We start from the raw sequence: 23,019 nt of genomic DNA on the forward strand, positions 1-23,019 counted from the left end.
AAAACAAATTAATTCAAGACTTGATTCTTTAGTTTGGTTTGAAAAAAAAATGTGCAAAAAGCAGAAAACAAGAAGAAAATACATTAATTAACACTTCATCAGCTGAAAAAAAAATCTGTTAAATATGAGAGCTAGAAATAACTGAAATAAACATGTCTAACAACAGTGGATGTAAATCGCAGAGAACATGGACATTAATCTATCAATATCAGGAATACATTAGGAGACAATAACAAATCTGCAAACAGGACATTTTAAATTTTTTCCCTTCATCAGTCGACAAAATGTATTCATGCAGTCTAAAAGTTTTTGTGATTTGTGTTTAAAATAACAGATTTTCTGCTGTGTGTGAACTTTATGTAGCTGTAGACTTCATATAATATTAGGATCAGTTTGAGTAGAGGAAACCAATCATATTTAATCTCTTTTTGTGCTTTTGACACTGAAAATATTGAAGACTAAAACTTAATGTGTTTTTTTTTGTTATTAAGATCCACACAAACAGAAGTATAACACATTTGTTGGGGATGAAAAGGTTGGAAAAGTCTATTTTACACATAAGAGAAAGGCATTTGACTTTTAGAAACACAGTTACTGAGTTAGTGCTACTTTAATATTTCTCCTGTCTTTCATCTGATGAAGCCACAGATGTAAATAAAACAAAATGAGGTTAGACAGATCAAACTTATGAGGCACACAGTGTTGTCAGAGAGAACAAAATACGTTCTCAAATAAAATATGCTGACATTCTCACGTTGTGTAGAACTGACTTGACCTTCTACGGTTAACAACAAAGACAGGAAGGTTTTAAAAGAATTAGAAAGAATTAAAAACTGGTGAAAACGCCCAGATAAATGTTGTGACTACATTTAGTGTTAAGTCCACAACTTCATGCTATACGTCCTTCATCAGCTCAAAGTTTTATTTGTAGTACACTTCCTGTTGTCGTCTCATCTTTAGTAGGAGTAGCCGTCTGTTGCATCATTTATTTTAGCAGCTGATGCAGGATCCTATCAGGCATTTCTCCATCATTTTGCAGCATCAGCATGTGGCTCCATGATGTCAGGCCGTTTCAGGTTCCACTGGTCGATCTGGCGCTGCGTGCCATGAAGCCTGGCTTCCACCTCACTGCTGCCGAAACCGAAGCAGTCCGTCTGTTTCCCATCCACCATCCCGGTTTCTCCTATCGTTTCTCCCTTAATCCTCCCTTTGAGCTCCATTATCTCATCGCTGTTCTCCTCTGATTTAATCGCGTCCACCATGTGCATGTCGATGTGTTCCGGTCCCAGCACGGCTTCCTTGCGGTCCATGTCCAACCACACTGGTCCCGCTGGAGGTTCTAGGGAAGTGTAGTGGAGCTCTGGCTCATCTTGTGAGTGGAGGTTCTGCTGCTCCAGGTGGAGGAACTGGGTTTGGTGCTGCAGGTGATACAGAGGCTGCAGTGGATGCTGCAGGGGCTGCTGCTGGTGGTGGTGATGATGATGATGATAATGGTGATGCTGCTGTTGGTGCAGGTGGTGGTAGTGGTACTGGTCAACAGTTTGCTTGTTTGCATGGGCTGACTCTTTTGGTTGGTTCTTGAGGAACTTTTCAAACTTCTTGGAGGCTTTTTTGTTTGTTACAAACCAGTCCTGTTAGGACATAAAGCGAAGATATAAGTGAAAATAAAATGGGTAAGTAAAGCAACTAAGGATGGAAGTAATTACTATTAACTGTTGACTATCATCACATCACTATCTGCAATAAGTCTGAAGAATTCTGAATTAATATGAGTTACAACAACATTTAATTTCCATTTGGAATCAATAAAGTATTTTAAATTTTGAATCCAATTTGATTTAATATTTTATTGGATTAAAATTAGTTCCAAACGATTAAACATCCGTTTAAGCCTTCTTATAGTATTGTAGTTTGGCCGCCATCCAGCAGAGGGCACCAATGGTCACCCTTAGGCAGCCTTTGTTATAGAAATTAAAGATGGCGGCTAACCCAGAACGGGAAAGAGAAACGGTCCAAGCAGAGTTCGTTGCGGGATGCAAAATGCACTTTAAGAGGTTCTGTTTTAAAATAGAAACACTAAACAAGTTCCTTAAGTTTCACTTTAATAGCGCTGAGCTGCGTGACGGGATCATCTTTTTCAGCTTAACGCTGAAAAAAATGTAAAATGGGAAAAAAATCATTGTGCCTATAAACATTAATTTTTTTTTATCTGTGGTGAGTTAATGCGCAAAGTTGTAACATTCCTTTAGGAGGAACCAAACGGTATTTATATATGAACATCTTTCTGTTCGTGGCCACAACTTTCTATTTATTCAGTTATACAGCTGACACAAAATAATGTAAAAATTTAATGATGTTTTTTTTATTTTTAAATTCCCCATATTATTTAAGATTTTGCAATTTATATTATGGAAAGATGATCGGTCTTCTTAATCCATAAAACACTCAGATTTTAAGAAAATGGCTGGTTGGGTCATTAATATGATCAACTTTAGATTAACTCTGTTGATAATTTGCATCACTAAAGCTTCTCAGTTTATTGGATTTTATATTATGTCATCTGCTTCTTGCAGTGAACAGTCTACCTAGAAGAACTGCTTTCTTCAAGAACCAAGATACGTATTATTTTCCCAAAAATATAAATATGTACATGACCATAAAGTTTTATTCAGAAATAAAATCTTTTTTGTACCTTTCTGAGCCTATTAACAGATATAATAGAATAAATTAATACAATGGGGTCATCAGCATAAAGCGTGACCTTAATGGAACAAAAGAAGCATATCCAAAGCAAGAAACTTGGTAATTTATTATTACCTGTGAGTGGACTGAGTTTATGTGATATTTAACTCCACTTTCAGAATTAAACTCCTTGTTGCAGATCAAACATCTGTATTTTCCAGCCTCAAATTCACCCTGAAAAAGGACAAAACAAACCTTAAAGTAAGAATATTTTCACATATATAAGTTATTAAATACGCTAAACAATTGCTTTTACACCTATTACTTTTTAATTCAGAGTTTATGTTTTTATTTAAGGATATAGAAAACAGAAAATGCAGAAAAATATGTTGGTTTGATATATTTCATTTGTTCCAAGATTTAACTGAATTTTCTGGAAATTATCTTTCTAGACACAGAACAGATAATGTACCTTTGTGCACAATCCCAGGTGAGCTTTCAGCCCAGACACACTGGTGTATGTGCAGTCACAACCCTGAGGGAAGAATACACATCACATGAGTTTCACTTTATTGATACTGAAACATTGTCTTTTTTTTAAGTTGGTATAGGTAAAGTAGAAAAAAAAAAGCATTTTCAAAGTGTAAATCCAAAAGTCTGCTATAACTTCATGGTGATATTTCTATGGATGGAGGAACTTTGAGTTTAAATTAATACAAATCCAATAATAATTTTTAAAAACACCACATGCGAAATGAACCCATGACTTTAATATGAGGTACAATGTCTGTAAAACACGCAAAGTATACTCAGAAAACTATTTGATGCTGTTGCCCCTATAAACACTTTCTATTGTCTGGTTCAGGCTATAAGGCATGTCAAGGCTGGCAGTACCTAACCGCAGCTCGAAATAGATTGCAAATAAATCATCAACTTCATTTTAAATCAGATTAACTGCTCAGGTTTAAAATGTAATTCCGGTAAACATCAAATAAAAGTGTGTCCTACCTGGTTGGGACAGTGAACTTTCCTCTGCAGCTTCACCTCATTCTTCCACTTCCTCAGCACCTCTTGGCTGAACGCCGGCAGGCCTGGTCGGGCGTATTTCAACTGGAAATGGCAACAAAATGAAAAAATTAAAAGCCTAGGAGTTTTCATAAAACCAATTTTTGTGATCAGTAACATTCTTCATGCCTTCTTATCGTCAGGCACAAGGTCTGACTGAAACTTCCTCTTGGGCCAGTCCTTTGGCAGTTCATTGTTGGCGATCTCAGCCAGGTGGAAGTTGGCCACCTGTGCAGAGGTGCGCTGCACTCTGCCGCTGGGCGTCCGCTCTGGGTTAGCCTCCCTCTGGGCCTTCAGGGCCTCGTCCTCTTCAGGCTTCTGGGGCGTCTGGAAGGAACGAGTGGAAGTCTTGATCAAAATGCAACATTAGCAGTAGGTTTCTAGCTAATTACTAGAAGTGACAAATTACTGTAAATGTGTAAAGTCAACTTACAGGAGCATGCTCTGATTTCAGGTGGTACTCCAGACCAGCCTTGGATTTGTATGCTTTCCCACAGTGGGAGCAATTCAGCAGCAACTTCTCCAGCTCAGACTCTTCCTTCCCACACTTCTTCATGTGGTACACATAGCCCATGATGCTGGTGAAGGCAGCAGTGCAGCCCTGGGGAATAAAAGGTATTTGTGAGTCTTTTATGGTTTTAAAACAGACCAAACTGCAATGTGATCAACATCTCACTTCTTTAGAGCATTTCAGTTTGCCAAGTCTCTTCAGGATTTTACGCAGTTTGTCTTTGATGGCGCGGTCGTCAAGGCCCTTGGTGTCATCAGCTGATGGCTTTCAAGATTAGAAAAGTTAATGTCAGGATTCTGGCATTGCAGATATTACAGCACACTTATAAATAACACCTGTTGCACATGATGTACGCATTACAAAGGATTAAATCAAACATTTAAAACTGCAGCAGATGAAACAAAAACAAGCATAAATGCTATTTTTTGAGCAACAGAACAGTAACAGTTTTACTTTACAATGTAGTGTATACTTTGGAGGCCTAAAATACACAATAAATTAAGAAAACATCAGGTTTTACTATTGGAAAGTTGTGTGTTATGCACTGCTAGCATCCCTGCTAGCACTGCAACAGAAATAAAGGGGACATAAATAATGATCTTACCAGGTTGCTGTGGTCAGCCATGATGTGATACTTCATCCCTGTGGAGGATTTAAGCTGCTTCCCGCAGTGCTGACAGGTAAAAGGTTGCTGCAGATTGACAAGACATTTTTAACAAACTTAATACTTTACACCAAGTACTTAAACAAGGTATAAATGTGGTTATACCCCACATGATCTTAATAAATACTTAGGAGTGTGTTTTACTGAGATTGTATATGGTAGACCAACATAAATTGGTGCATCATGTTAAAGTGGAAGGACAATAGTAAAAAAACCCTGAAAGGTGTGTCATACATTTCTGTAAAGACTTCAATGGTTTGTCAGAGAACATTATTTATTAAAAATCATCAGCGGTCAGGGAAGCCGAGTGGAAAAATGTAAAGAAGGGTGAAGTTAGAAAATCATCTCAACATCCCACAAACTTCTGTTCAATCCTGAATTGCTATTTACAGATATTGCTTGTGCAAAGATTTAGAAATGTGCAAGTATGTGGAAAGAATAAACAAAAAAACTAACATCTATGTAATTAATTAAAATCAGTCTGTTAAAGTCACTGCCATATATTAAATACTTGTAAAATAGTAATAATTTTATTTTGAGAGATGCCCGACTCATTTCCCATCAGTAAACTTCTTGGTTTAGTAAAAAATCATTTTAATTTTAAATCTGCCATGGGTGTGAATAATTCCTGCAATGTTTGGTTTCAAAAGTACAAATGCACACCACATATTTCAGATTTCTATTTGCAGAAATTACATCCTTTTCATTCTCATCTTTCTCACAGCTATGATCTACTCTTGTTGTATCACATGAAATCCCAATAAAATTCACTGAATTTTTCAGTTGGAATGGGACACAGTTTGAAGTGAATGAATGAATATAAATGTAATATATATGATATTTATAATATAAAATTTTCAGGGTGGTGTTTGAAGCCTCACCAGTCTGCAGTTCTCCATGTGTTTCTTCAGCCCCTCCACAGTTTTCCTGCTCACACTTTTACATTTGGGACACGTCACTCTCCCTTTGGCCACAATCTGGAGCTGCCAGCGCTCCTCTTGGCTTCCTGGAGACGGAGCACAGCAAGAATAACAATAAAGTCTTACTATCAGAGACGTAAATATCTGAATACCAAACTAACAGATTATCTGTGCATCTAATGAATGCACAGTATTAATGTTTTGGATAATTTTACACACTTACAACACTTAAGGATCAAGTTTATTTGTCAAACTGCAGGACTACTTCCTTGATCCAGTGCAACTTGAATGTGCAGGTGATATTTAGTTTTAATACTAATCAAAAAACCAAAAATTTGATTATTTTTAATGAAGCTGTTCTCACCTGGAGGGTAGGTTGGAGGTTCCTTCTTGATTGGAAGAATGATGGGTTTCTGATCTTCATTCATTTGGACAGTTGAGCTCCTACTAACACTGACTGCATCTAAAATTGAGATACATGAAATAAGTTTCTTTATTACTGCGTCAAATTTATAATGTAATGTGTTCTCAACTGAATCCAAATCAGACTTTTGTTCTGTAAAAAGTTAAACCTGTTGGACAGGACGGAGACCTACAGGACATGCTGCCCTCTGGTGGTGGAAGGAAGTTATTTACAGCAAGGCCTGGCTCCACTTCTGCTCTCTGGACCTTCTTCATGTTCATGTCTTTGAAATATAATACGAAAATAACATTGAGCTACCTTATGTAACAAGCTAGCTCTTGTGTCATATGAGAAACATATTCCAGTGATTACCGGGTCTCCAGATGTTTCCTCGTTCCCTGTTTGAGTCGCTCCAGACTTGCTCATCCTGGCTTCGGCTGTTTCCCCACCTTTGCTCTGGTCTGCCGGAGGATCCGTCTGTTCCTGGATCCCTTCCACCATTCCAGGCCTGATCCTGGCTTTGGTTTCTCCCCGCCCCCCATCCAGACTCGGGACCTTGCTCCTGGCTCGTGAGCCAAGCCTGATCCGGTCCAGGATGGCCTCTGTCTCTGTCAGGAATCCATGTTTGGGGTTCTTCCCTGCCTGGAGTCCAGGCTTCAGTACCTCGCTCCCTGCTGGAGCTCCAGGTCTGTTCCTCAGGCTGTGGATGCTCCCGGCTCGCCTCCGATCCTTCAGGCCAAACGTCCTTCCCCATCTCTCTTGGAGGCATGTTTACGGACCTTTCATCCGAGCCGTTGGCCAGGCCACCTGATGACATCACAGAGCAGCTGGTGGTCGTATAATCCACAGATCCCAAGGAAACATTCTGCAGGTCTTCATACCTGGTATGAAAACAAAATAAATATTCTACAAACCTGTCACAATGTCATGCTTTCTCTTTTTTTTGTAAAAGGTGACACATTATGCCTCCTTGAACAGGTTAGGAAATGTCTATTGGTATATACAAAACATTATATTACTTTTGTGCACAAAATCATTCTTAGATAATGACATCTTAGTCCACTCAGTTTTGCCTAATTTGAGCTCCTTTCAGAATGAGCTGTCACTGTCACTTTAAATCCAAATAAGCTGCTGCTGGCCACGCCCCCCAACTCAACATTTACAAACCAATGTGTTATTATGCAACTGTACATCTTTGAAAAGCAGAATTGGAGCCTCCTGCACAACCAACAAAAATGCAGCAAGTGGTTTCGGAATAAGTCAACAAAACACTTGTCATGACCAGCGGCCATTGTACTGTGCATACAGCAGTAAAACCAGCTGAGCAAATGTACTGGAACTCTGCTAGGGTTGCTAGGCAACATACTGGAGTTCCGCTGGAGTTGCTAGGTAACAGGTTGAGCTATTTTTAGAAGCAGTCGAGACGCAAATGGAAGCAAAAACAATTATTATTCACATAAACATATTAAATAAGCTGCATAAATTAAGTGTTTTTATATCTTCTCACTTTCTCCACCTGTGATGAAGTGCAACATATTCTGTACCCAGAATTTTTCAAGCACATATTATGGTATGAGAAAAATACACCTGATGTGTTCAGACATGGCTCCTCAATTGGTGCTCAGTTTCTAACCACATAAATGTGAGCACTTTTAGTAACACTGGCTGAATTAGATGATGAGTAATTAATATAATCTGTGTCATAAAAAATATATACTTGCAAAAAATTCACTTGTATTTGCTATCTGGCTATATTTCAAAGGTCTTGCCTTTTTTTGCTGCAAGTTCTTTTCATCTTTACATTGTTTTGATCTTGAGTCTCTTCATCCTGCAACAAACAAACAGAACTGTGAGGATGAAGCCTGAACAGTCGTACAAACTCATAAATCAGAACTTTCAACATAAATAAGATAACATAGAAAAAACAATGTGATACAATCGTTTGTCTTTCTTACCTCTGGATTTTCAAACGTATTTAGTTCACCTTGTCCGTCAGGAAACCTTTGAACAGCTGATGTTAAAAAACAAAATAAGTTCAGTTAGCTGGACAAAATGTAGGAATATAAAAATAAATTCCTTCTTATCTCTCTACCTGGACATGGAGGTGAACTTCTGGCTTGTGATTGGACAGGTTTCCTTTTCCTCGGCACATACAAAGGTGACATATCCCCTCCGATGTGGGCGGGGTCCATACTACGAGAGCCAACCGCTCCACTGAAGAAATCAGCACTGCAAACAGAAATAATGGAAGAAACATTCATGGACTTCAATTGTTATTACCCAAAATATGGCAGGAAATGTACTTTGAATTGTGAACCATTAAATAATAATGAAACATTATTGAGAGAGAATATACAGTTTGGAAACAAAAAGAAAACTCAATAAAATAGGAATAATTTTTTTTAATGTCAATTTTATTTAGTTAGCACCTTATAAAATATAGTTCCATGAAAATTCGACACCCACATACAAATAGTAATAGTAAAAACAAATATTAATTAAATAATGAATAAGGAAAGAAAAGAATCAAGTTGAAACAGTTGAAAGGAACATTTAACAAAATAAATCAAGTCCAAGGACGGGACCCTGAGGATCTCCATCTGTAAACAGTGCTGCTCCTGCTGATAAATGAAAGGTTCAATCTCCATTTATCCAAGTAATTTAAAAGTCCTGCTTCACTTATTATTATGATCGGAATTATAAAAGACATAAATGTCTTTAAAAATATATAGTTTTAGGAATAAGTTGCCTTTATTGAACGGTATTCCTTAGGTTTGATGTCAAAAGTTAGGCTACAAACATATTGGAAGTATTTCAATAATATCGATAATACATTTTACATATAATTACGATACAATAGGATATAATGGTCCTATTATTGTATTATTGCAAATACATTCTTTTATGAACAAGAAACTGACTCGAATAAATTAATCAACTATTTTTCTTTCAATCTTTAAATAATTTAAAACAAACAACCCCTAAATTATTAACATTGCCATTAACCATCCCCGTGTGATTACCAGGATGGTGGTGCACCTGTGCAACTTTATATATAAAAAAATGACAATATGCAACGTTTGTAAAATATTTAATTACAAAATAGAATAAAAAGAATAAATGTTTTAATGTCTTGACATTTGATTTGTCATGATATACATTTAAACTGAGAATCATCTTGATTTAAAATCCAATTTCTATTGAAACAAAATCTGCATTTCAAAAGGAGTGCTGAATGACACTAATGAGGTGCAGAAAGATTTAGAAAATCCACACTATTCATCGTTATATAAGTTCATTTGTCAAATTATTTCCTCAGAATATTTAATTTTTTTAGTATTTCGGAAATTATATTTGTATGTAAATTTAGTAGAGTTAAGAAGGCATAATATTTCTTTCAGAAAAAGTTGTGATGAATGATGAAAGCCTGATGATTCACTTTCAGCTCCTGTTTTGTTTACACTCTGCATTTGCATCCCATCTGACATGTGAGCTGTTTGTGACGGATGTCCGCATATGAGGCCAGTCTGCTCCGTTTCAACAAAACTAAGATTAAAATGTAAAAGAAAATTGTAAAAAAAATTCTTAATGAATTTAAAAAAGTGAATAGTATGACGCTTTACACTAAACCTGCAAAAAAAAGAGAGTCATTTTTGCAAAGCTGATAATAAAAAATGATCTCTGGCCACCACCATCTGTGTCTGGGAGGATAAAAGAGAGAAAAAAACAAAAAGATTTGGATTTCAGACGACGAAAACGAATAAAGCAGAGCTTGTGTCAGATATCCGATAAGCGTTTCCCCCCCATACTGAGGCGCCACTCCTGACCGCCTTTCATTGTTTCTTAACGGGGTTAGAAATACCAGAGAGCCTACCGTCCTACAGCCCAGTCCCTCTGCAAGGACGGCCAGCCTCCATGTCTTCCAGCCCGGCCTCCTCTGTCGCCTTTTCCCCGGCAGAGCAGCCGCCAGGCGGGCTAACATCAAGGACAGGCCCGGTCCCTGGATGAACACGGAGAAAACCTAAAGCTGTGGCTGCACCTACATATGGACCAGCGCACTCACACGTAGAAATATAGCAGCCACTGGATGCGTGTGTTGTTGAGCGGAACGCCCTCCTCCTGCTGGAGAGAACAAATAAGACCCGCATCTGCTGCTGCGTTCACGGCCTGCGGGACATACCGCAATGCAAATCCTACGAGGAGGATTAAGTTTACCGGAAACAAAAAAGAGAAATACATTCTGACTTCAAACTGAGAATTATTACTTTTCATCTCTGAATTTTGACGTTTGATCTCAGAAAATTAAAGTCCAAATTATGAAAAAAAAAATAAAATCTGAATTATGAGTTTTAGTTTAGTTCCTCACAAACCACCAGACTTTCATGTCAAGTGGTTTTCCGCAAAATTAGCCTGAGTTGTGGGTATTTGCATGCATGGCTGTTTATTATATCTGTATGGCCATGAGATGGACTCCACTCCCAATCCTGCAAGAATAAGCAGATTTAGATAATGGATGGTTATATATTACATCTACTGTATATATATGTTTTTATTCAATTTAACTGAAGAAGCTAAGACAAACTATAGAAAACTTTGTCAGTAGCTAAGGAAACACTGTAAATGTAAGAACAAAGAGGAAATCAAGAACTATCCTGTCTCATCATTTTCTGTCTGTGTAAAGCACTTTTATATTAAAACTTTATGTTTATTTTGACTTAAAACTTGTCAAATAAAAACTATTTTTCTTTTCAGAACTCATGTTGGTTTAATAAATTATGGACAGATAATTTGGATCACTAGCAGAAAACTTGATGTTGGACTGAAGGAAAAAGCATCTCTCAGATCCTCTGTCTTAAATGGGCCATATTCTGCAAAATTCACATTTTGCTTGTTTTTGTACTTTGATTTGGGGTTTTTCTGCTTATTAAAACAGCCTAAGCACTTAAAAAAAAACAACAAAACATCATTTTTTCCAAAAAGTTCTTTTTTGGTGTCTGGAAAATGAGCCGTTTCAAAAACTTTCCAAATGTAATGTCCCAGCCCGTTACCTAGCAACCCTAGCAAAACCCAAATTGTTACCTAGCAACCCAAGTCTGAGCTCTAGGACGTTTGGTCAGCTGATTTTCACTTCCATATGTGCTGTACAATGGCTGCTGGAATAAAACAAGCAGGTTGTTGTTGACTCACCATTCAGAAACCACTTCCTGCTTCTTGTTGGTTGTGCAAAGGGTCTAGTTCTGCTTTTCAAAGATGTACGGTTGCATTATTGTGCATCTGTTTGCTGTTATTTTCATGTGTGAGTGTAAACGCTGAGTTGGGGGGTGTGGCCAGCAGAAGCGTATTTGGATTTAAAGTGACAGAGGCCCTAAAACAGCAGAAAATAGGCAGAACTGAGCAAATTAAAATCTCCTCATCTAAGAATGATTTTGTGCAAAAAGTGTAATGAACATGTTTTGTGTGAGCCCATCCTAACCTGTTCAAGGAAGCACAATAGGTCACCTTTAAGATATAAATTCAATATACTGTTAATTTTCTAGATATGCATTCTGTTTTAGGTTTCATTCTTCTTCTGTTTTCCACATTGCTTTCTTATTTCACTGTAGCACATTTGCAAGAGAGATGCAAACCCTACAGCACAAATCATGATGGGAAAAACATTCAATGGCTGAACTTGTGAAAAAAAGAACTTCACGTGGTGTTTATGTTGAGAAGGTTTGTGAAAGTGATCATGCATCGTGACGACAGCAGCAGCAGTGAGCAGCACAGAGGTCATGGTTCTCAGATGCTTCTCTGCAGAACCTGCTCTTACTTTGCTGCCGTGTTTAAAATAACATTTTTTTTATTGTATTAAACTGATGAAGAAGAATATTAAAAAAACAACTTATGGTGGATGTAAAGAATTAAAAATCAACCAGCATATTCTGTCATAACTATTGTAGTCTTCCCTGCTGCTTTCCTTTTTCTAAAAATGTTCTCCTCAGAGAAATCCCCGAGAACATTTTTAGACCCGGGGATTTCATCACATTTCAACACATAATTTCCACTTCACTGTACAGCAGACTAACTTCCTGTTTCTTATCTGTCACACTCGGGCTGCCCGCCCAAGCAGCTCCTCTGCCTTTGTAGTTATTTAGAAGACAAAGTGAAAGTAAAAGTGCTTCTCTAACAGGTTGGAGATTTAGCTTTATTTCAGTGAGGACGAATCAGAAAAACAAGAAACAATCAGGCTGTTTATTAGCTAAATATCTGTAATAGTTTAGGGTAATCCTCATCCAGGGTTCTGAGTCTTGGATGCTTCGAAGAGGAACCACTGGAAGGTATTTTCTGCTGGTTTGACTCAGTGAATGTATGTGCAGAGCAGCTGGTTGTACTTTGATTGTAATGACGTACTTAGTTTCTTATGCATGTTCATATTTTCATTTTCAAATGTCAAACAGTTCTGACTGACACTTTGTCTGTTTCTGTTTACCCAGAAACATGTCCCAGCAGCGTGAAACTGGTGAGGAGATCTAGTTTACAGATTAAACTCAGAACAGGGGCAACACACACAACGTTTTATGCAAATAACGACCGTCTGTTGGTGGAACAAAACGCACTCAAGTGTCAAGGTTGTTATGAATGACTGTGCAGCTTCCTTCCTGTTTTGGAGGCTTCTGCCGTTTTTTGGTTTCAGGGTTTGAGCTCTTTAGTTTTCAGCCACAGCAGGCAGCAGGTTCACACAGAACGGCGGCTGTAAAAACCGAGGAACTTTTAAATAAATATCCAACCTGTAGATATGACTGAGTATTCTGTATTCAGCTTAGCAGCCGAAACAGATGATTGGATTACCTCAAACTGAACAGAAAAGCTTCATTTAGGAAAAATAACAAATGTCTGAAGAAGTATTCTATAAATATGATTATGACCTGCTGATGTTTTTCACAGTACATATTTAAAACGTCTTTAATTTAGTTTCTATCTTCTGGATAGAAGGTCAATGCAAACAAAAGCTTGTATTCACTGGATTATTGCTTTCTAATTGAGCAATAATTGAAAACTGAAGCTGATCTGTGATATTAGCAGAAGTTTAGGGAAATTATAAAACATTTAGAAAGCTGTGGATGGGTGCAGAAATACAAAAAAGAATCACACGTTTGTTTCAGTTCCCCTTTGATTCAGTGCATGAGTAGATCAGTGAAGCACAAGCAGAAACGAGCCCTGAAAAGGTGTTTAATTAAGATTAAAGGTTTGCTCTTTAAAGGTTTGTTTCTGTGTTTTTGCAGACATGGATTAGCTAGGAATATTATGCAAGGAGGAAAACGCCCTGTCTCCACACAGCAAACTTAATATCAATTGAGCTCAACAAATTCTTAGCTGTTTGCCTTATGCAGCTCAGAGATGGTGCAAGGTTGAAGATAAATTTATTTCTCATTTGTTTCTTGAAATTCTCTTGTTTGCAAACTTATTTCATAATCCACTTTTGGTAAGAAATCATTGCAGCTCTGGAGTACAAACTGTGAAAAACACAAAAACAATTTAAAGTACCATAAAAAGTTGGTGTTAATCAGTGTTGGTTCTAACTGAATCTTGTTTCTGTTGATGTTTAGGCTTGGGGAGAAGGTTTTATGTCTTAGTAGCAGGTAAAACCAACGAAGCTCATCACTCCATCGTTGACAAGCTGAAGAGCGCGGGCCAAGTTGAAGCTTATTCTCCTACAGACTGTGACTACGTCCTGGTGATCTGTCCAGTCGCTTCACGCGTCCAGACAGACATCAGAGAGGCTCTCAGCAAGGCTCCGAGTAAGACTGCTTCACATTAATGGGAAATATTCATTCATCAGTTTGTGACCTTATGCTAAAGCAGACTTGATTTACACAGAAGATAAATGAACCAAAAAAACACCAGAAGTTTCCATCTATTAGTGGCTCAAGAAAGAGAAAATAGGAGTGGCCTAGTCAAAGTACAGTCTTAAATCTAATTGAGATAATGTGACATGGCTTTAAAGCAGCACTTCATCCTAAAAACCCTTCAATGTGGCTAAATTAATAATGCAAACAAGGGTGAGGTTGAATTAATAAGTAAAATTATTAAAAATGTATTTTGTATTTACTCAGGGTTTCTTTTTCTAATTCTAAATTTACTTGATCTGAAACATTTTAAAAAGTAGGAAAAAACAAAAATTTGTAATACTTTTTTAATTTCATGTGACTGCATGACAACAAAGTAATCAAACTCATCAAATGAGTGAAAAATGTATCCAATCTGGGTTAAATTTATCTAGTAAAACTGTCCGTAAGGAACTACAGTACAATGTTATTTAAAAAGTGTTTTATGTTCATGTTTGCTGTGTTTTCAGATGATAAACCCGTCATTCTGGTGGTGATGCATCACACATTCAACCCCAACCACATCATAGCTGAAAGCAGGAGGCAGGTGCAGCACCAGAACGTCCGCCTCACCGTGGATTACTTTTTCTATCAGAGTAAAATCCTCAACTGTAACCGTAATGACATATCATGGCATGAAATCCAGAGGTTTCTCGGCATTCCAATTTCCAGGGTAAATATATTTGTCTCTGATATTTTTTAATGTAATAATGTGCAGTGGAGTGATGACTTTACTCACTCAGTTTTCTGTTCTTTCAGAACGCTTTCCTGCGATCTCTGGTTGAAGGTAAATGCGGCAGAAACCACAAATTTTTCATTAATTACGATGTTTTTTTCTTCTGTCTCACTTCAGTACTTTACTAAAATGTGCAAAGAGTTAATAATAATTACAATTTGACTTAAAAAGTTCTTACAAAGCTGATTTCAATCTCAATCCAGTTAAGAATGTTGATCAAGAAGGAGCAAAACTTGAGATTTATAGCATCAAACACACTTGGAGTTAAGAGAAGTGAAAGAAACGCAGATGTGTGAAAAATAGATATTTCTAAAAGAAGTGATAAGTGACATTGTCAAAATTAGCTATTAGAGGAGCTTCATTTTACACTTTATCACTGGTTTGTTGTGAAGAGTTGAAGTTAGATCATAAAACAAAATTACATGATATTATAGATTCTTTGTGATGTTTTTATTGGAACTGCTTTTCTTTAATGCGAATCAAACCAAATAACTCTTTGTTCTTTTTGCCCTTTAGGTATAAAGAAACGTAAAAATGCCATATTTATTGTCACTGTCCTTGCTGTGTCTGTAGCCGTTGTCACGACGTCCATCTACATGATTGCATCACATAAATATCCCTGACCTGATTAGATTCTTTCTTTAATAAATTTTTAGTTTGTCTGAAACGTCTTCATAGGATGAGAACTTTATTGTTGGATGAAGAAATGTAAAGGCAGAAAATCTGATCACTTTTTATAACTGCAACGCAACAAAATTAATTAATTTCACATATTTCTATCTAAAGATGACCTAATAAATAAATTATCCTTGTAGGTTAATGTAAATGTTGCTTTAGTTTGATTTTATTAATGCATAAAGTTTATGCATTTGGTCACATTACATCTTTGTTAATAAGAACAAATAGAAAGTTTTTAAACGCCTTCGACAGCTGGGATTTGGTCATATTTTTAGGATGTGTAAATATTCAAAGATCTGCAGATTTTTTGTTTAAACTAAGTGGAAATCTGCAGTATTTATATCGGTTTTTACCTAAATGAAGATTGAAAAATAAAAATTTCTGAAAACCTTTCTCTGTGTTTTATTTTATTTTTTTGCATTATTATTTGGGCTTTAACAGGAAGTAGAAGGAGTTTCATAATCAGTTTTTGTTCTCAGCTCCATTAAAAAGCCGAGACACCCAGAAAGCATGTGAATGTTTCATCCGTATCTAAATGTTATTCTTAAATGAAAAAGAAATGAAAGTTGTAAAGTTATGCTTGATGTGGTTATTCTATTATTCCATTTCCTTCTCACAACTCAACTCCTCCTGCAATAAAAGAAAAATAGACAGTATTAAAATTCTCTCCATATATTTTTATGCTATAGAAATTTACCACAATGATGCAAATTCTTGACATTATTGTTTAAGAACATAATTTAATACCGACTTCATGTAGGACTTGTTGGAGAATTGTTTGGCCTCAGTGTTGGATGATGAGGCAAATTGTCATTATCATGCTGTTTGTTTGCATTAATTTATTTATGTTTCATTTTTAAAAACAGGTTGAAAACTAAACCAAAGTGCTGTACAAAAACAATTACACAATAGAATAAGTTGATCAAAAGAGAAAGAGACAAAATAACATTACAATAATAATAATATTATTGTAATGTAATAAGTAAATAAAATAAAAACAAAACATCACAACAGAAAAATTACAGTATTAGGTCTCAATTAAATGCCAACAAATAAAAATAAGTTTTAGAAGCGATTTAAAATGACCCAGACTGGGCAGCTCTAATCTGGAAAGGTAGTTTATTCCAGAGAACAGGAGCAGCAACGGCGAAACCACAATCTCCTTTTCTCTCAAGTCGAGTCCGAGGGACTTTCAATAGCAGCTGATTATTTTGTCTTAAGGTTCTGGACTCAGAGTGAAGTTTCAAAAGATAGAGAACAAATCAGGTCCAGGAAATAAACCTTTTCTTGTCATGAAAAATAGATTTTTGTTGAATAGAAAATGATGCAGAAGTATCACAACCACAAGCATTTGGCTTAGAAGAAGCAAGACATGTTTCGGCCACAAGGTGGCACTGTAGTTTTTGTAAATGCAGCATTCTACTAACTCATTTCCTTTCTATATATTTTAATTCAGGTGTTAAAATAAGAGAAGTGAAGCTGTGGCTGCAGAACACTTTTAGACACAAGTAATAAAATCTGACATCATAAATAACATGTCACTCTCACTTATTACTTGAAATCATCCAATCAGAGAAGTAATGATTTCTTGCATTGTTAATAAAAAACCTGTAAGTTAATGTACAGTTTAATTTTATCAGCAACAAAAGTTGCCTCAAAGAAGAAAATAACAGAAAATATGTGTAATGGACACTCTCTGGAAAAATATAAATATATTAGCTAAGTTATTGTTATCATAAGCACTTTTAGAAAAAATGCTAATTGTAAAACTATTTATTTTTCACCTTTTCATTTTCTTTTCTTGTAGCTGCTCTGCTGACCTTTTACTTTGAGATACTTTGCAAAAAAAAAACCCTGTTTATTCCTTAAATTAAAATGCATACTGAGTCAGACAATCATCAGTAAAATAATTTGTTTCAACAAAATAGTTTGATCTTTTTGCCATTTATGTTCACCATTAGCCAGTCAGGATTGTGGATTTTGTTTCATCACAGGTCGGCACTTTATCAGCAGTAAAGTGTAACACATATTTAATTGTTTTCTTTTTATTTCATTTTAAGCTTAACTTGACTGAACCCTTTAATCTGAAACTGCAGGCATGACAGGAAGCTGGTTAATCAACCCTGAACAGGAGCAACAACCTGTGACACGTTAGACTGAAAAACAGAAGTTTATTTGAATGTATTTTCAGGAGGCAATAAGACTGTTGCAGGAAAGATAACCTACCACTTGATTAGTTTATTTTGTTTACTAGTTTATTTTGCATTCAACCATAAAATTGATTCTGACATCGACTTAATTATTATTTAACAGAATAAATGTGAACAAATCATCAACCCAGAAAGATCTACAACTACATAATAGTGATATTAAGATAAAAACAAAAGAAGATCATCAAGGTTACGTCTCACCTTCACTTCCTGCTCAGTTTGAAGACTGTCATGAATGTCTCGATGTTTCTTAAGGATGTTTTTTTTACCAGTAAATATAACAATTATCACATTAGCTACACCTAAAATTGCTGCTATTACTAATGGGTTCTTTAAATCTGAAAGAGCAAAAGAGAAGGTTTAGAGATAGTTAATCAAATTTCACATATTTACAATTGAATGGTTTCAAAGTCTGTGTTTGTCCTAGAAACAAGATTTTCTTGCTACCGATTTTTTGGGATGTCCGAAATGATTCTGGATCATATTCCATGATTCAACATTGTACATAAAATTTTTATCAGTTTTATGTTTTCTATGTATAAATTTACAGCCTAAGTCATTCTTTAATAAATGTGACATTAACACCTTCATTCTGATTGAGTTTATTTATATAGTAATGTCTCAATGTACAAACAGATCCAATTTATGTCCAGTTATGTCATTTTAAATAAAACAAGTTACATTTTATTTCAATCCAATAAAATCTCTGCTGTCTTCATCAGTGGGTTGAGCTCCTCTGCTGTGTTATGGAGAGAACCGGATTTTTCAAAGAAACTGGAAAATAGTTTTTTAAATAATTTTATCTTTTATTCTACAGCTGCAAAGTGTTGGTGGAACATAAAGCTCCAAAAGAAAAATGTTTTAATGCATTACAAACCTATTGAATACATTAAGTTATTAAATATTTAGTTTTTTTCAGTAACACAAATAGATTTATTTCACACAGATTAATGTTTTCAAGCATTTATTTTGTTAATTATGATGATTTTCTGCTTTAAGTGAAAACGTTATGTTTTATTTGAAATAACTTAAGAAAAACGTCCAAATTAGTTTATATAATTTAAAAGATAAGAAATAAAATCCTGTGCAACATAAATGTATAACAATACAACATTTATTCACAATAAAACTCTTTTTATTGAAGCTTCACCCAAGCAGCAGCAGAGACAGTTTTCAGACTTCTTGGTACAACATATTATTTATCATCACAAAACAAAGACATTAATCCCATTTAAGAAATAAAAAAGGTCTTTAAAACATATTCAATGTTTCCCTAAAATATTTTAAATAAAACATTTAATTAACTCTTACTCTGTTTATAATTATACATTTACATCATCATGTTGTAACAGAATAAATGTGAATAAATCATCAACCCAGAAACATTTGCATCTGAATAATTTTACTTCAAGGTTTTTCAGGACGTCAACACTCCACCTGGTTGTTTTTACGAACCAATATAATAATCACCAGCACAACTATCTCTATCAAGAGAATTACACACAAAAGTTTCAGCTTTTTTGTTGTCACTAAATTCTTCAACCCTAAAAAAAAACATACAGTTTATATTTCACATATAATTTTATCAGAAAAATCAGAGCATAACCAGTTGGTCTAGAAACAAAGTTTCTACTTACATTCTCCAGCGTTTTGAAAGCCAATCTGAAAGAAACAAATGATAAATTGACAATATTTAGCTTCCAGTTTACTGCATGGATCATTTCCAATATGTTTAATAGTTTAGATACCAATTGGTTGGAACGTCCAAGATGATTCTGGATCTGAGCCCATGATTTATTATTGCAGCTACACTGGAGGAGATGCTCGTTACAAAACAGAAAATCCACAGTCAGGACGACGTTCAAGTCATGCACTTGTCTGCTGCTTTCTGCTAAAGCCGGGTTTCTGTCGTTGGTTTCATGCAACACAACCAGAATCACTGGTTTATTGGCTGAAAGGGAAAAAAACAAGACAAAAAAGATAAATAAAAAAATGATCAACTTTTGTTCAGTGTTTATAATATGCATTCCAATGTTTACAATTGCTGCATTTCCATTGACCATATATTTTTGCAACATTGAAAAAACATAATTTTATAATTATGAATAAGTTTGTTCACACAATAAGTCATTAAAAAACCATGTCATGCTGTGATCCTCTTGGCACTTCCTGTCGTCTTCTTCATGGTTTGTTGATCATGTAACTTTTATGATTCAAAAAAATTATTCCCATTGCAGTTTTGCAAAACAAACCAATTTTGATACAGATGAAAAAAGCACCTCATGCTATTGCCAAAACCTTTTAGCGGAAAGAAAGAGGCTTTTCAAAATGTCAAATTGTGCAGTTACACGGTCAACGGAAATGTTGGTATTGACAAAGTTTTGCTCACATTTGCAATGGACACACAGCTGATGCGTTGTATATCTGTACAAACTTTATTTTTCAACCCGTTAATAAAACTATGGCTGAAAGTGAGCAACTTACCTACACTTTACTTGAGTTTAGTAATATGAATATCCTACCAGGAACTTTGGCCAGGGCTCCACTGATGTCTGTGGCAACACAGGACACGATGTGGCAGAAAACCAGGAAGTAGTCGCAGTCTTCAGGAGAGGAAACTTTAGTTTGGCCGATGTCTCTAATCATTTGTACAAGGCATCTCTGAGCTCCAGTTTCCACTCCCTCAACAATGACGAAAAACTTTTTCCCCATTTCTTCTGCCGAATGAAAGACATTATATGAAACATTCACACATAAACACTGAAGGAGCTTCAGAAATATTTTATGTGACAAAAATATTCCTTTTTCTCACATAAATTCAAACTATGTGTAGATCTACATGAGCCAGTCATTTTTAGTTCTTATGCTTGTATTCTGTGATTGCAGCTGTAATATGTCTCCTCTTTTACTTCTGTAAGTTTATTTTCAGAGTCCTTGTTCAACACTGATTTGCAGACGTTGTTGTCTTTGTAGCAGGTGAAAACAGACCAAACCTGTTATTGCTGAAATCTAAAACATAATGTTCAGCTCAGCATTAAGAGCAGATCTGCTTCAGACAAAACTCCTGCACTTTACTGCAAAGTAGACACACAAAAAAAATGAATAAATAAAAAAAGATGTAATTTTATGAGGTAAAATGTTTGAAAGCTATTTCTCATTTAAAAACATGACCTAGGTAACAGGCTGCTAAAACACCAAAGACTGAAATCAAAATTTTTATCAGTTGGTAGAAACTCACACATTTGATTCTGAGCATAAACAAAAACAGAAAGTGTGAATGAACACAATCCAACTAAAACCTGAAACAATCAGAATCATCCCAAACTGATTTATCGTAGCAGTTTGACACAAGCATTCACTGCAGAAGGAAGCAGATATAATACGGTACAGGCAAGTAGTTTTGAATTTTAAAAAAGATTTTGTTAGTTAATAACTCACCTCACAAACTTGTTCATTAAATGTTCCAACGCAGTTTAAAAACCAGAAACCCTCTGACTGCCTGAAATAGTTTCAGTTTTGAGTCGAGCAGAAGGCTGCTCTACAAGTTTCGCTCAGCAGGTGCACTGAATCTTATTGGACGGCAGAGTTATGTGGAATACTAAATGCATTATGCACTATCAATAATATTTACCATCACAATATTGTTCACAGAGAAGACCAGATTCTTGTTTTATTCTGGAAACATTGGAAACTTAAACAGGTAGAAAACGGTTTTACACTATGGGCCTGTGGCTGGCCCTAACAGAGATAAACATTTTAGTAAATTTAAAACTAATATGACATCTGGATTGAATTACTGGTCAGACTGAAGAAGATAGGCTGATGAGTAAATGGATGTATAAACAGGAAGTATTGCGCATTAAGAAAATGGTGAGGTACCCAGTGGACCTCGACTGACACAGGGCACATTCACACCAGTCCTGTTTAGTCCACTTTTATCGAACTCTAGTCTGTTTGTCTAAAACGTCTGAGTCATTTGTGGAGGTGAGAACGTGCAAACAAACTGATGTGGACCAAAACATTTTACTCTGGTCTGCTTACAGACCTCGGTCTCGGTCCGGTTGAAGTAAACTCCAGCGCTATTTGAATGCATATGTGAACACCAAGCTGATCAAAGATCGCTCCAAAACCAGGAAGAGGACTGCAGTGCAGGGAATTCTGGGTAAGTATAACTAAAATAAACACAAAAGTCTAATGCTTGTGAGAGAAGTGGCTTGCAGTCTTTTGCCAAAGAAAATCCTCAACTGCCAAAATCTGACGCCACTTTTTTTTTTTTTTTGCATTTTGAGAAGTTGCGTTCAGTGTCTCCTTCAGAGGCTTTCGATTGGTTTCCTTCTGTGGTTCTTGGTGCAACACCCCAACAGGCGAGATGGGGAACAGGTTTTTCAAAGGGTTTGGTTTGATCAACACTGCAGTGTGAAAGAGAACTGCAGCAGCTGAAAATGAAACAAATGTAGCAATTTTGGTCCCAAATTAAACCAAGTCTATCGGACTACCAGGTGTGGAAACACAGGACCAGAGAGAGCATTTTTACTGGGGATTGTTTCACCCACAGGACTGTATAGAGAACTAGAACATGGACATGAAAACGCTCAAAGCTGTGGCATGGATGACTGCACTGCAGGAGTTTATGTAGGCAGCAGCACAAGTGAGATCCTTCAGCAATCAGCAGGTACAGGAGGGGCTGTAAACAGAGGAGCAAAATGAATCATGATAGGAAACACAGGAAACAGGAAAATCATGACCCGATCTGCAGATTATCTGTTGGCCTGGTTAGACCCGCCATTGTTGCATAGTTTTGCAGGCCGTAACTCGTCCCCACTGCTGCTACAAGACTTCCTGCACTCTAGTTGTACTTTCTCTTCAGGATCACACTGAAAGCTGCATTCAAAACGGTACGGATCTTTATTTCTCTGCACAGGGTGAGAAGGAGATATCAGTATCAACAAACTGAGTAAGTAATCATCTTTAAGTCGTCATGTTTTCCTTGTTTCACACAGATATGAGTCAGATTATTTCAAATACGCAAATGAAGCAAATAAAACAAAGAGGTTCATGACTGAACTTCTTTAGCTCATCTTGGACCTTTTTAAACTGTGGTGACGAAATAAACGTTTTAATGTCTTTATCTCTCCACAGGGACATGTCTGTCGTAAAATATGCAGGTAAGAAATAGTTTTTTTTTTATTAAACAATGTGACTAACAACATATGTCCTGTATATCTAACACTCTTTCCTTCAGCAATTTAAGGGGTAAACCTGCTTTATGGCTCCAGATTTTGAGC

General features: G+C 36.1%; 2 protein-coding genes across 4 annotated transcripts; one reads left to right on the forward strand and one right to left on the reverse strand.

Annotated features, from left to right (window-relative positions):
• Positions 1–67: 67 nt before the first annotated feature.
• znf512 (zinc finger protein 512) lies at positions 68–10,402 on the reverse strand. 2 transcript variants are annotated; one of them, XM_032585405.1, is made up of 16 exons: positions 10,120–10,402; positions 8,338–8,474; positions 8,201–8,256; positions 8,015–8,073; positions 6,618–7,126; positions 6,415–6,528; positions 6,207–6,305; positions 5,804–5,928; positions 4,863–4,949; positions 4,424–4,522; positions 4,181–4,348; positions 3,877–4,074; positions 3,691–3,792; positions 3,155–3,217; positions 2,818–2,916; positions 68–1,631 (listed from the first exon to the last, which is right to left on the reverse strand). In XM_032585405.1, the coding sequence occupies exons 2-16, from the start codon at positions 8,435–8,437 to the stop codon at positions 1,029–1,031; spliced, it is 2,481 nt and encodes an 826-aa protein (XP_032441296.1). In that variant the 5' UTR covers positions 8,438–8,474; positions 10,120–10,402; the 3' UTR covers positions 68–1,028. The 2 variants fall into 2 exon arrangements, with proteins under 2 accessions (XP_032441296.1, XP_032441297.1); XM_032585406.1 differs by having other exon boundaries at positions 6,439–6,528; positions 10,120–10,401.
• Positions 10,403–12,323: 1,921 nt separating this feature from the next.
• On the forward strand, positions 12,324–15,916 carry LOC116733650 (uncharacterized). 2 transcript variants are annotated; one of them, XM_032584433.1, is made up of 6 exons: positions 12,324–12,562; positions 12,719–12,744; positions 13,832–14,023; positions 14,581–14,783; positions 14,870–14,897; positions 15,363–15,916. In XM_032584433.1, exons 1-6 carry the CDS (start codon positions 12,537–12,539, stop codon positions 15,467–15,469), a joined length of 582 nt encoding a protein of 193 aa, XP_032440324.1. In that variant the 5' UTR covers positions 12,324–12,536; the 3' UTR covers positions 15,470–15,916. The 2 variants fall into 2 exon arrangements, with proteins under 2 accessions (XP_032440324.1, XP_032440323.1); XM_032584432.1 differs by having other exon boundaries at positions 12,324–12,853.
• Positions 15,917–23,019: the final 7,103 nt, after the last annotated feature.

This window comes from Xiphophorus hellerii, chromosome 15 (assembly GCF_003331165.1).
Source record: "Xiphophorus hellerii strain 12219 chromosome 15, Xiphophorus_hellerii-4.1, whole genome shotgun sequence".
Classification (NCBI taxonomy): Eukaryota; Metazoa; Chordata; class Actinopteri; order Cyprinodontiformes; family Poeciliidae; genus Xiphophorus; species Xiphophorus hellerii.